Genomic DNA, 14,231 nt, shown 5'->3' with positions numbered 1-14,231 from the left:
TACAGTGAATTACAAGTGAAATAATCTTTCTGTAAACAATTGTTGGAATAATTACTTGTCATACATGAAGTAGATGTCCTAACCGACTTGCCAAAACTATAGTTTGCTAACAAGAAATTTGTGGAGTGTTTGAAAAACGAGTTTCAATGACTCCAACCTAAGTGTATGTAAGCTTCCCACTTCAGCTGTAGGTGTCAGGGTGTCAGGTGTGCTGAGGGTGTCAGGTTCTTGTCCAGTTCTGGCATTTAGGTCGCAACAGACTAGTACATGTCCCTGGGCCTGGAAATTGTTGATCTCCCCCTCTAAGATGGAGACCTTGTCATCGTTAAAGTATGTGGATTCTATTGGGGGGGATATAGGCAGCACACGTGAGGACATTTTTCTCTGATTTAATTTTCTTATTCATTTCTAGGCAGATGTAAAATGTTCCTTTATTGACTAATTAATAGTGGGTTAGGTCTGCTCTTTACCAAGTTAGTATACCAACTATGTCTCTTCCCTGTTTCACACCTGGTAGTTTGGTGGATGGGACTACCTGCTCTCTGTAAACTAGAGGGCAAGTCTCCTTTATACCATGTTTCTTGTAGGTTGACAATGTCTGTATTTCCAATTTCTTTGATGAAATCTGGGTTCCTGCTCTTTAGGCCAAAGGCAGATGACCTCAGACCTTGTATATTCCAGGATGAGATCATAAAAGCTTTGTGTTCCATAGTGTCTAGTGGTGTTTTTGTGTGGTTTAGGCCTGGACCATCACAGTAGGTGTGAGCATAGCATCTGATATGTACATCTTAGGTCGCAGGATGGGGCTTGGGCAGATGTAATAGTGGGCTTGGGCCTGTTGCGCTGCTCACGGCCTGGGCATATGCCCTGCTGTCATGTTGAGGTCCGTGCCGCAGTGGCGGGGGGCATGGGGTGGGCAGAAGGGACATAGATCTGATATGGGTTGGCCTTTATAGTGTGTGGCCAGGGTTTGCTTGGGGTGGTGGTATCTGGTTGGAGTGTGGTTGGTGATGCTGTGGTCTGGGTGTAGGTCCTCTTTGTGTGTTCTCTCGATGCAGGTCCTTCAGGAGGGGTCTTGCAGGTCTGGGAGGGTGTCCGTTGCTCCTGTGTGAGGTTCTTCGGCTACGGTTGAGGGTGACGTCCTTCAGGTTCCTGGCAAAAGTTGGGATTGGTGCCTTGTAGAGGTGGACCTGGTCGTAAAGGCTGTTCAAGTTGAGGGTGGAGTGGTGGGCCAGGTAGACATTTCGGTTTTGAGGCACAGTCTCGCAAAATGCTTTCATTCACCCGCTGTATGGTGGCAGGGTGTAAGTATTTTCGTGGTAGCAGGGTAGAGATGACCACTTGTGCATTGGGGAAAGTGGAAGAAGCTTTTTCAATCACTCCCTTGTGCTGTGGCCGCCCTTTCCTGCTGGTCCCTCAGGTCATTTGTGCCCATGTGAATTGTGATGTGGCTGGGGACCCTAGTCTGTCCTCTGACAACAGCTCCAGGGCATGCCTAGTGTTTGGGCACCAGAGTTTAGCCACTTTGTCTCTCTCTCTCTCTCTCTCTCTCTCTCTCTCTCTCTCTCTCTCTCTCTCTCTGCGTCTCGCTCTCTCTCTGCGTCTCGCTCTCTCTCTGCGTCTCGCTCTCATATATTCTCGCCAACTATCTACACTCCCACCACTGAACATCAACATTATTTTCTCTCTTTCCCCCCTCTCTCTGTCACACGTTGTTGATCTGTAGCAGAGCTTTAGCAGCTGTTTTCAGCCGTGATAGGGAGGGATTTCCCCCATATTAGGCGTAACATCAGTCCCTAATCCCCAGTCAAACAACACTCTGTTGACACTGCAGCGAGACTCATTCATTCAGGACTTTGCTTGGAGCCCCGCCAGTGACATATATTTATTTTTAGGGCAGCTCTTTTCAAGGTGGATGATCCATACACACACACACACACACACACACACACACACACACACACACATACATACACTTAAGAAATGTGTGTGTTTGGTATATATCAGATAGCATAACTGTAGTGGGTTATTTTGGAGTTTAGTAGGTTTGTGTGTATATTTACCCTCAGGTTTGCTTGGATGAAAAGTATTTACACTACCTTCAGAAAGTATTGACTAATTCCACACTTTGTTACAGCCTGAATTCTAAATTGATTATTTTCTCACCCATCTAAACACAATTCCTCATAATGACAAAGTGAAAACATGTTTTTAGAAATGTTCGCACATTTATTGAAAATTAAAGACAGAAATATATATTCACATCCCTTTATGACACTCCAAATTGAGCTCAGGTACATCCAATTTCTTTTGATCATCCTTGAGATGTCACTACAATTTGACCTGTGCCCAATTTAATTGTTTGGACATGATTTAGAAAGAAACTCACCTGTCTATATAAGGTCACGCAGTTGACAGTGCATGTCAGAGCAGAAACTATACCATTGAAGTCCAAGGACCTGTCTGTAGATCTTCGAGCTAGAATTGTGATGAGGCATACACGGTGCATTCAGAAAGTATTCAGACTTCTTTACTTTTTCCACATTTTATGTTACAGCCTTATTCTAAAATGGATTAAGTCGTTTTTTCCCCTCATCAATCTACATACAATACCCCATAATGACAAAGCAAAAACTGTTTTAAAATGTTTTGCTAACTTATTTCAAAAAAACTGACAATGACATTTACATAAGTATTCGGACACTTTACTCAGTACTTTGTTGAAACACCTTTGGCAGCGATTACAGCTTCGAGTCTTCTTGGGTATGACGCTACAAGCTTGGCACACCTGTATTTGGGGAGTTTCTCCCATTCTTCTCTGCAGATCCTCTCAAGCTCTGTCAGGTTTGTATGGGGAACATCGCTGCAGAGCTATTTTCAGGTCTCTCCAGAGATGTTTGATTGGGTTCATGTCCGGGCTCTGGCTGGGCCACTCAAGGACATGGAGACTTGTCCCGAAGCCACTCTTGCGTTGTCATGTTGGTAGTTGAACCTTTGCCCCAGTCTAAGGTCCTGAGTGCTTTGGAGCAGGATTTCATCAAGGATCTCTCTGTACTTTGCTCCGTTCATCTTTCCCTCAATCCTGACTAGTCTCCCAGTCCCTGCTGCTAAATTACATCCCCACAGCATGATGCTGCCACCACCATGCTTCACCGTAAGGATGGTGCCAGGCTTCCTCCAGATGTGACGCTTGGCATTCAGGCCAATAAGTTCAATCTTGGTTTTATCAGACCAGAGAATCTTGTTTCTCATAGTCTTGAGTCTTTTAGGTGCCTTTTGGCAAGCTCCAAGCGGGCTGTCATGTGCCTTTTACTGAGGAGTGGCTTCCGTCTGGCCACTCTACCATAAAGGCCTGATTGGTGGAGTGCTGCGGAGATGGTTATCCTTCTGGAAGGTCCTCCCATCTCCACAGAGGAACTCTGGAGCTCTGTCAGAATGACCATCGGGTTTTTGGCCCTTCTTCCCCAATGGTTCAATTTGCTCTTGGAAGACTTTTGGTGGTTCCAAACTTCTTCCATTTAAGAATGATGGAGGCCACTGTGTTCTTGGGGACCTACAATGTTGTAGACCTTATATAGATGGGTGTGTGTCTTTCCCTATCATGTCCAATCAGTTGAATTTACAACAGGTAGACTCCAATCAAGTTGTAGAAACCAAGGGTGATCAATGGAAACAATGCACCGGAGCTCAATTTCGAGTCTCATAGCAAAGGGTCTGAATACTTATGTAAATAACATTTGCAAACATTTCTAAAAACCTGTTTGTCACTTTGTCATGGGTTATTGTGTGTCGATTGAGGATTAAAAAAAAAATCCATTTTAGAATAAGGCAGTAACGTAACAAAATGTGGAAAAGATCTGAATAGGACCCTGAATACTTTCCAAATGAATTGGATCTGGGGAAGTGCTTTCAAGAATTTATAGTGAAACATTCCAAGAACACAGTGGTCTTCATCATTGGGAAATTGAAAAAATATGGAACTACCCAGACTCTGCCTAGAGCTGGCCGTCCGACCAAACTGAGCAACCGGGCAAGAAGGACCTTGTTCAGGGAGAGGTGACCAAGAACCCAATGACCACTCTGACAGAACTACAGAATTCCTTGGCTGAGTTAGTCTACAGAACTTCAATCTGGGCTTTATTGGAGAGTGGCCAGATGGAAGCCACTCCTGAGAAATTGGCTGAATGCAGCATTCCTGGAATTTGCACTGAAAGAATAAGGAAAGCTTTTCTCTGGTTTGAGACCAGAATGTAACTCTTTGGCCTGAATTCAAAACGCTATGTCTGGAGAGAACCAGGCACAGCTCATCACCTGTCTAACGCCATTCCTACCGGGAAGCATGGTGGTTGCAGCATCAGGATATGGGGATGCTTTTCAGCAGCAGGGACTGGGAGACCTGTAAGTATAGAGGGAACAATGAATGGAGCCAAATACAGGCAAATTCTTAATGAGATCTTGCTTCAGAGTGCAAACGACCTTAGACTGGGGCAAAGATTTATGTTTCAACTAGAGGTCGACCGATTAATCGGAATGGCCGATTTAATTAAGGCCGATTTCACGTTTTCGTAACAATCGTAATCGGCATTTTTGGACACCGATTATGGCTGATTACATTGCACTCCACGTGGAGACTGCGTGGCAGGCTGACTACCTGTTACACGAGTGCAGCAAGGAGCCAAGATAAGTTTAATGCTAGCTACCAAGTTATCTTAGAAAAAACAATCAATCTTAACATAATCACTAGTTAACTACACATGGTTGATGATATTACTAGTTTATCTAGTGTCATGATGTTGGCCTGTTGGTGAGGTTTATGACCCGCATAAATACCTTTCCCTCTTTCCTCTCTCTCTACTCTACAGAGTGACTCTTGGAAAGCCCTTTGTTAGCATAGAGAGAGAGTCTGGTAACATCAAAAGGTGGGGAACGGAATCATATTTTGGTAATCCAACCAGTTGAAAATATCCATTGATACTTAAAGAATATGATTGTCAGAACAGTTGTCGTCTGAGACATTATTACTGATGATAGGATAACATAAACTGTATCTTGGAAAGTCTACACATTCTAGTAGACATGGAATTCTTGTGCAATTTGAAATGTTTAAATATGAAACTATTTGTGAAAAGATGAAATGTAATTTTAGCTTCTAAATGAGAGAATTGTTTTCATAGAGTAAAAACTCAGTGGCCCCGCCCATGTGAACAGACATTGGTTGTAAACTATGAAACATGCCCTTCTCTTCCCTACTACATAAGCCCCTTTATGTAGTAGTACCTTTGCTGTTCTTTGTCAGAATGCACTCCCAGGACTTCTACTTCAACAACAAATGTTGTTTTGGTTCCAAATAATCCATAGTTATATCCAAATACCGCCGTTTTGTTCACGCGTTCAGGTAACTATCCAAATGGTGACGCGCGAGCGGATTTCGTGACAAAATTTCATTACCGTACTTAGAAGCATGTCAAACGCTGTTTAAAATAAATTTTTATGCTACTTTTCTCGTAAAATAGCGATAATATTCCAACCGGGCAACGTTGTCTTCATTCAAAGGCTGAAAGAAAAAAATTGAGAAGTCTCGTGAACGCGCATCTCAGTCTCACTGTCCCCAGGCTGACCACTCACAAACTCTGCTGCTGTTCTTTGCCCAGAGACAGCAGACACCCCATTCCACTTTCTGGCGGCTTTAGAGAGCCAATGGAAGCCTTAGAAAGTGTCACGTTACAGCACAGATGCTGTATTTTCGATAGAGATGCAACAGAAGGAGAACAAATTGTCAGACAGGGCACTTCCTGTATGGAATCTTATACTCAGACACCATTCAAACAGTTTTAGAAACTTTAGTGTTTTCTATCCAAATCTAGTAATTATATGCATATTCTAGTTTCTGGGCAGGAGTAGTAACCAGATTAAATCGGGTATGTTTTTTTATCTGGCCGTGAAAATACTGCCCCCTATACCACAACAGGTTAAAAGGGCTAATATGAAACTACAGAACTAAGCCAACTTCAGCGTGAGCTCAAAGTATGGCAACTTGGTATGAACTTTGAACTCTTATTCACTAAAGAAGTCATACCTCCTAGCCGTTGAGTTAGCAGCAGCTGTAAACCTGGGCTAGGAAAGGACAGACAAAGTGTCTGGTAGAACAGATATTCTTCAGAGGACAGGAAGATCTCTGTTGAGCAACACGGCCTTCCATCTACAACCAACCTATTGAAGCACAGCTCAGAGTAAATATTTCTTGCATTTTACTTTTCCAAATGGGTGGTTATTTAGAATGCATAAGATTCTATATTTACGATAGCATAGCTTTACAAGGTCTGATCAGAGACCAAATCCTTTGTTCCTCAGTCTTCCCGCGCTTTCATTCAAACCCCAACCCCCTTTCTTTGTGTAACCAGCCGTCATATCTGTTCCATCTGCCAGGGAAGTTTTCTTTTATGACATAATTAGTAATTGATCTATGACCCATCCTGTGTACATGTAATTCTGTGTGATTGTTTAGGTATTTAGTAAATAAATAATTAAACCAAATTTGGTATTGCTGATTCAACTTGTTAGCCAGGGTTCGTGAAGATAACCAAGAGTTTACGACATTCAGATGAGACTGAATAAGGTGACGATTAATAATTGACTGCTATTGATGTAAAAGATTACCAGGTCTTTAAGAGTTTATTCGGAAGATCACAGCTCTATAAACATTATTTTGTGGTGCCCCGACTTTCTAGTTAATTACATTTACATAATTAGTTTAATCAGGTAATAATAATTACAGAGAAATGTTTTTAAAGAATAGCATATCATATCACTTAATCCGGCATAGCAAAGACACGACACTAGCTTGTCCTGCGTTGCATATAATCGATGCTGTGCCTGTGAATTTACCATCGGTTCATAGCCTACTTCGCCAAACGGATGATTTAACAAGCGCATTCGCGAAAAAAGCACTGTCGTTGCACCAATGTGTACATAACCATAAACATCAATGCCTTTCTTAAAATCAATACACAAGTATATATTTTTAAACCTGCATATATATATATATATATATATATATATATATATATATATATATATATATATATATATATATATATATATATAATATATATATATATATATATATATAATTAGTATTTTGCAGTATTTTGCAGGAATGCTGCATTATATATTATAATATATATATATATAATATATTATAATATATAATGCAGCATTCCTGCAAAATACTAATTATATATATATATATATATATATATATAATTAGTATTTTACAGTATTTTGCAGGAATGCTGCATTATATATAAAAAAATCGTCCGATTAATCGTTAACGGCATTTTTGGACCACCAATAATCGGCATCGGCATTGAAAAATCATAATCGGTCAACCTCTAGTTTCAACAGGACAATGACCCCAAGCATACAGCCAAAGCAACGCTGAAATGGCTTCAGAAAAAGAATGCCCAAGTCCCATTTGAAAATCTGTGGTAAGACTTGAAGATTGCTATTCACCGCCACTCCCCATCGAACTTAACAGCACATGAGAAAATCTGCAAAGAAGAATGGGACAAAATCCCCCAATCCAAATTTGCAAAGCTGATACAAACATACCCAAGACGACTCAAATCTGTAATCGCCACCAAAGGTGCTTCTACAAAGGATTGACTCGGGTGTGAATACTTATGTTAATGAGGTATTTCATTTTCAATACATTTGCAAACATTTCTAAAAACATGTCTTCACTTTATCATTATTGGGTATTGTACTGTATGTAGATGGGTGAGGAAAAACATCTATTCAACCCATTTTGAATTCAGCCTGTCACAACAAAATGTGGAATAAGTCAAGGGGTGTGAATACTTTCTAAAGGCACGGTATGTGTGTGATACAAGTGCATTATCTTTGGACTCTCTCTGTGTTGGGAGGTATGCTAGATATGCTGGAGTCGCTGCGATTGTATGTGTGTTTCACCCCTACTTAACATCGCCCACTCATGCCACCCTCTCTCTCACCTGCCATAGGTGTGTCTCCTGTACCCAGTGCGGTGCCACCTCCCCCGGCATGAGGTGTGACTGGCAGAACAACTACACCCAATGTGGCCCCTGTGCCAGCCTGGCATCATGCCCGATGTGCATGCGCAGCTACCGTGAGGACGAGCTCATCGTGCAGTGCCGCCAGTGTGACAGGTGAGCAGCGTTCTCTTTTTGCCAGACCATGCGCCACCTGAGAATGATTGGGTGACACTAGGACCTGGCAACACTGTGTAGATATGGCATGTTGGCAGCCAGCGTCCAGTTTGACAAAGGCAACAGTCCAAAGATCTACTACAGTGTCATTTACTCATCGTAAGGCTTGATGGGACAGAACGTATCGTTGCTGTAGCAAACGGGTTAATGCATATCGGAGTCTGTGTGAGTGCGTGCGTAGCTAAGTGCTTGTTTATGTGTCTGTGCACCTGTCTCTCTGTGTATTTACACTTGTATATGTTCATATTGCATGACATATACACTACCGGTCAAAGTTTTTAGAACACCTACTCTTTCAAGGGATTTTATTTATTTTTACTATTTCTACATTGTAGAATAATAGTGAAGACATCAAAACTATGAAATAACACACATAAAATCATGTAGTAACCAAAAAAGTGTTTAAAAAAATGCTTTTGCAAAGTATTGACTCGGGTGTGAATACTCTTAGTACCAGTGAATAGTTTGGACACCTATTCATTCAAGGGTTTTTCTTTATTTGTACTATTGTCAACATTGTAAAATAATAGTGAAGACATCAAAACTAACACATGGAAAACATAACACATGGAATCATGTAGTAATGAAAAAAGTGTTAAATCAAAATACATTTTATATTTGAGATTCTTCAAAGTAGTCACCTTTTGCCTTGATGACAGCTTTGCACACGCTTGGCATTCTCTCAACCAGCTTCACCTGGAATGCTTTTCCAACTGTATTAATGGAGTTCCCACATATGCTGAGCACTTGTTGGCTGCTTTAACTTCACTCTGTGGTCCGACTCATCCCAAACCATCTCAATTGGGTTGAGGTCGGGGGATTGTGGAGGCCAGGTCATCTGATGCAGCACTCCATCACTCTCCTTCTTGGTCAAATAGCTCTTACACAGCCTGGAGGAATGTTGGGTCATTGTCCTGTTGAAAAACAAATGATAGTCCCACTAAGCCCAAACAGATGGGATGGTGTATCGCTGCAGAATGCTGTGGTAGCGATGCTGGTTAAGTGTGCCTTGAATTCTAAATAAATCACAGACAGTGTCACCAACAAAGCACCCCCACACCATAACACTTCCTCCTCCATAGTTTACGATGGGGAATACACATGCAGAGATCATCCGTTCACCCACACCGCGTCTCACAAAGACACGGAGGTTGGATACAAAAATCTACAATTTAGACTCCAGACCAAAGGACAAATTTCCACCGGTCTAATATCCATTGCTCGTGTTTCTTGGCCCAAGCAAGTCTCTTCTCCTTATTCGTGTCCTTTAGTAGTGGTTTCTTTGCAGCAATTAGACCATGAAGGCCTGATTCACTCGGTCTCCTTTGAACAGTTGATGTTGAGATCTGTCTGTTACTTGAACTCTGAAGCATTTATTTGGGCTGCAATTTCTGAGGGTGGTAACTAATGAACTTATCCTCTGCAGCAGAAGTAACTCTGGGTCTTCCATTCCTGTGGCGGTTCTCATGAGAGCCAGTTTCATCATAGCGCTTGATGGTTTTTGCCACTGCATTTGAAGAAACTTTCAAAGTTCTTGAAATGTTCTATATTGACTGACCATCATGTCTTAAAGTAATGATGGACTGTCATTTATTTTTCCTTATTTGAGCTGTTCTTGACATAATATGGACTTGGTCTTTAACCAAATACGGCTGTCTCCTGTATACCCCCCCTACATTGTCACAACACAACTGATTGGCTCAAATGCATTAACCTCACTAGGGTAGGGGACAGCATTTGGAATTTTGGATGAAAAGCATGCCCAAAGTAAACTGCCTGCTACTCAGGTCCAGAAGCTAAGATATGCATATAATTTGTAGAAAACTCGCTAGAGTTTCCAAAACTGTTAAAATAATGTCTGTGAGTATAACAGAACTGATATGGCAGACGAAAACCTGAGGGAAATCCATCCAGGAAGTGCTATAATTTTGAAATGCCTGTTTTTCCATTGAAAGCCTATACACCATACAAATACTAATGACCCAGTTCACGATCCCTATGGCTTCCACTACATGTGGCCAGTCTTCAGACATTGTTTCAGGCTTTTACTCTGAAAAATGAGGGAGAAACACCACTTTCAATGAGAAGACAGTGGACATTTCCAGACATGAGTCCTGTACCTTTCTTGTTTTTCCTTTTCTATTGACGATGCTATTGTCCAGTTGAAATATGATAGATTATTTATGACAAAAACAACCTGAGAATTGATTACAAACATCGTTTGTGACTTTTATGGTACTTTTTAGATTTTTCGTCTGTCTGTTGTGACCGCGCTTTGTTCCAATGGATTACTGAACAAAACGCACCAACAAAACTGAGGTTTTTGAGTATAAAGAGGGACTTTATCGAACAAAACAAACATTTATTGTGTAACTGGGATTGCAATCATGAAGATCATCAAAGGTAAGTGATACATTTTATCGCCATTTCTGACTTTTGTTACTCGTCTTCTTGGCTGCTAACTGTTTGTAATGATTTGGCTGCTGGGCGCTGTTCTCAGATAATCGCATGGTTTGCTTTCACCGTAAAGCCTTTTTGAAATCTGACACAGCGGTTGGATTAACAAGAAGTGTATCTTTAAGCTGGTGTATAACATTTGTATCTTATGTATGTTTATTATGAGAATTTCTGTTTTGTTGAGTTTCACGCTCTACAATTTCACCGGATGTTGTTTGAGACAGTGGATTACTGAACAAAACAGAGGTTTTTGGATATAAAGAGGGACTTTATCGAACAAAAATAACATTTATTGGGTAACTGGGAGTCTTGTGAGTGTAACCATATGAAGATCATCAAAGGTAAGTGATTAATTTTAACGCTATTTGTTACTCCTCTACTTGGCTGGTTACTGTTTGTAATGATTTGTCTGCTGGGTGCTGTTTTCAGATAATCGCATGGTTTGCTTTCGCCGTAAAGTATTTTTGAAATCTGACACCGTGGTTGGATTAACAAGAAGTTAATCTTTAAACCGATGTTTAACACTTGTTTCATTCATTTTTATAATGAGTATCTCTGTTTTTGAATTTGGCGCTCTGCAATTTCACTGGATGTTGGCCAGGTGGGACGGTAGCGTCCCACACCCCTTAGAGAGGTTAAGGAAAGAAATTCTACAAATTAAGGCGGCACACCTGTTCATTGAAATGCATTCCAGGTGACAACCTCATGAAGCTGGTTAAGAGAATGCCAAGAGTGTGCAAAGCTGTCAAGGCAAAGGGTGGCTATTTGAAGAATCTCAAATATAAATTTTTGGTTACTACATGATTCCATATGTGTTATTTCCTAGTTTTGATGTCTTTACTATTATTCTACAATGAAGAAATAGTACAAATAAATAAAAACCCTTGAATGAGTAGGTGTGTCCAAACCTTTGACCGGTAGTGTACATAGACATTCAATTGCACGTACAAAGTGCATATGTAAATGTATCTAATCGTCTTCTCCTTCCCGTGTCAGGTGGATCCACGCCTGCTGCCAGGGCCTGGACAGAGATGAGGAGGTGGAGAATGCAGCGGATGATGGCTTTGACTGCACCATGTGTAGAATGCACGCTCTGCCTTCACAGGGTAAGACTCCAGACCTAGCCCACACACGGTGAATGCTATGTGTATGATTGAGGCCAATACCGTACAATAGGTGTATGGTGATAGCTATATAAAGTGTGCACTAGTCGGCTGCTGTTAATTTGATGAAGATTTGGTGGAAAGTAGCTGTAAATACATCCCTTTGCATCATGACAAGTTGTAGTAACTAGAGCTGCGTTGGAATACTCATACTAACCGCACAAACCATACTATTTGTGATGTAAATTGAGTAGTATGCTTATTGGTCATAGTATGGATATAGTTAGTATACCAAAAGTTCCTGGATGTCGTACTACATTTGCCAAAAAACAAAGTATACAAGCAGTGGACACTATTTCCGCTCATAATGCAATTCTGCTGAGAATGGGCGTGGCTTCGCAACATTTTCAGATTTGAAGAAAATGGCGTTAAATATGCTGCTGAAGTCTAACGAGAGAGGAAACAAATTCATTGCTTTAACTCGACTATTCCCAAACTGGGGTACGCGCAATGCTGTCGGGGGTATGCCAAATAAAAATGTGATTCACATTTTCAAACAGTCCATTTAGATTTTCCAACAGCTATACATCTGGGTGATGTTTTTTTTCTGCCTGAGTAGCCTCGTTTCACTGCCATGAATAAAATTCAACCATCTAGTGTTCAGCAAAATAACACAATGTCAAATACAGGTAGCCTAGTCAAATAATTAACATCCAATCACATTAACCGTTACTCTCTCGCGGGAAACCTTCACTCTTGCGCAGACATTTAGAAACAAAACATGCCCATTTGAAACATAAGCCACGGTGGTTTTTTGAGTGAGAATTAAGATTACTTTTTAATAGTAAAACTGTATAAAAGCAACAGAAACCATTAATAAGAAGGGGCTAGAATTGTCTTATATGGTGAGCTACCGAGTGGCTAGGGCAGGCAAGCTCCATACTATTTGTGGAGGACTTAATTCTTCTTGCTTCCGCGGATATGGCTGGGACAATGCTGGGGGAAAAGGCCCAAAATACTACAGACAATGCCTTCATCAAACAACACTTTCACGACGCATCAGTGAAATGGCAGGAGATGGTTTGAAACAATTACTGATTTGCATAAAAGGCCGTGAATTCTGTGCGTTACAGCTGGATGAGTCAACAGACGTGGAGGGCCTGACACAGTTCCTGGTATATGTCCGTTACGTTTATGGGGGGTCAATTAAGGAAGACATCCTCTTCTGGAAACCAGGACAACATGAGAGGATATTTTTTAAGTACTGGACATCATTGTGACATTAAATAGACTTTGGTGGTCAAGATGTGTTGGTTTCAGTACTGATGGCACAAAAGCTATGCCAGGGAGACATAGTAGAGTGGTAACGTGCGTGCAAGCAGTTGCTCCCGATGCCACTTGGGTACACTGCAGCATCCACCGAGAGGCTCTTGCTGCCAAGGGAATGCCTGATAGCTTGAAAGACGTTTTGGACCCTACAGTGAAAATGGTTAACTTTGTTCGTGTATTTTCTGCATTATGCAATGATATGGGCAGCGACCATGTAACACTTTTACAATATACAGAAGTGCGCTGGTTATCAAGGGGCAAAGTATTGACACGTTTTTTTTTTTAAATTGAGAGACGAGCTTCAAGTTTTCTTTACTGGCCATCATTTTTATTTGTCTGACCGCTTTCTTGATGACAAGTTTCTCACACGACTGCCTATTTGGGAGATGTTTTTTCTCGCCTGAATGATCTGAATCTAGGATTACAGGGACTCTCTGCAACTATATTCAATGTGCGGGACAAAATTCAGGCTATGATTAAGAAGTTGGAGCTCTTCTCTGTCTGAATTAACAAGGACAACACACAGGTCTTTCCATCGTTGTATGATTTTTTTGTGTGCAAATGAACTCAAGCTTACGGACAATGTCAAATGTGATATAGCGAAGCACCTGAGTTAGCTGGGTGTGCAATTATGCAGGTACGGCCGACACAAACAACTGGACTCGTTATCCCTTTCATGCCCTGTCTCCAGTCTACTTACCGATATCTGAACAAGAGAGCCTCATCGAAATTGCAACAAACGGTTCTGTGAAAATGTAATTTAATCAGAAGCCACTGCCAGATTTCTGGATTTGGCTGCGCTCAGAGTTTCTTGCCTTGGCAAATCGCTCCGTTAAGACACTGATGCCCTTTGCAACCATGTACCTATGTGAGAATAGATTCTTGGCCCTCACTAGCATGGAAAAGAAAGGCACAGACTGTGTGTGGAAAATGATTTAAGACTGACACTCTCCAATACAACCCAACATTGCAGAGTTACAGTTGAAGTTGGAAGTTTACATACACCTTAGCCAAATACATTTAAACTCAGTTCTTCACAATTCCTAACGTTTAATCCTAGTAAAAATTCCCTGTCTTATGTCAGTTAGGATCACCA

The 14,231-nt window shown here is 41.2% G+C and overlaps 1 protein-coding gene across 1 annotated transcript in view; it reads left to right on the top strand.

Annotated features, from left to right (window-relative positions):
• Positions 1-14,231, top strand: part of LOC106590429 (histone-lysine N-methyltransferase 2C) — a 206,257-nt gene that overhangs the window by 145,255 nt on the left and 46,771 nt on the right. The window contains exons 19-20 of the mRNA XM_082970632.1: positions 8,022-8,186; positions 11,700-11,809. Coding sequence (XP_082826758.1) covers positions 8,022-8,186; positions 11,700-11,809 — 275 coding nt within the window. The remainder of the gene's footprint in view (positions 1-8,021; positions 8,187-11,699; positions 11,810-14,231) is intronic.

This window comes from Salmo salar, chromosome 29 (assembly GCF_965601325.2).
Source record: "Salmo salar chromosome 29, fSalSal1, whole genome shotgun sequence".
NCBI lineage: Eukaryota > Metazoa > Chordata > Actinopteri > Salmoniformes > Salmonidae > Salmo > Salmo salar.
This window is presented reverse-complemented; position numbering and strand designations above follow the sequence as displayed.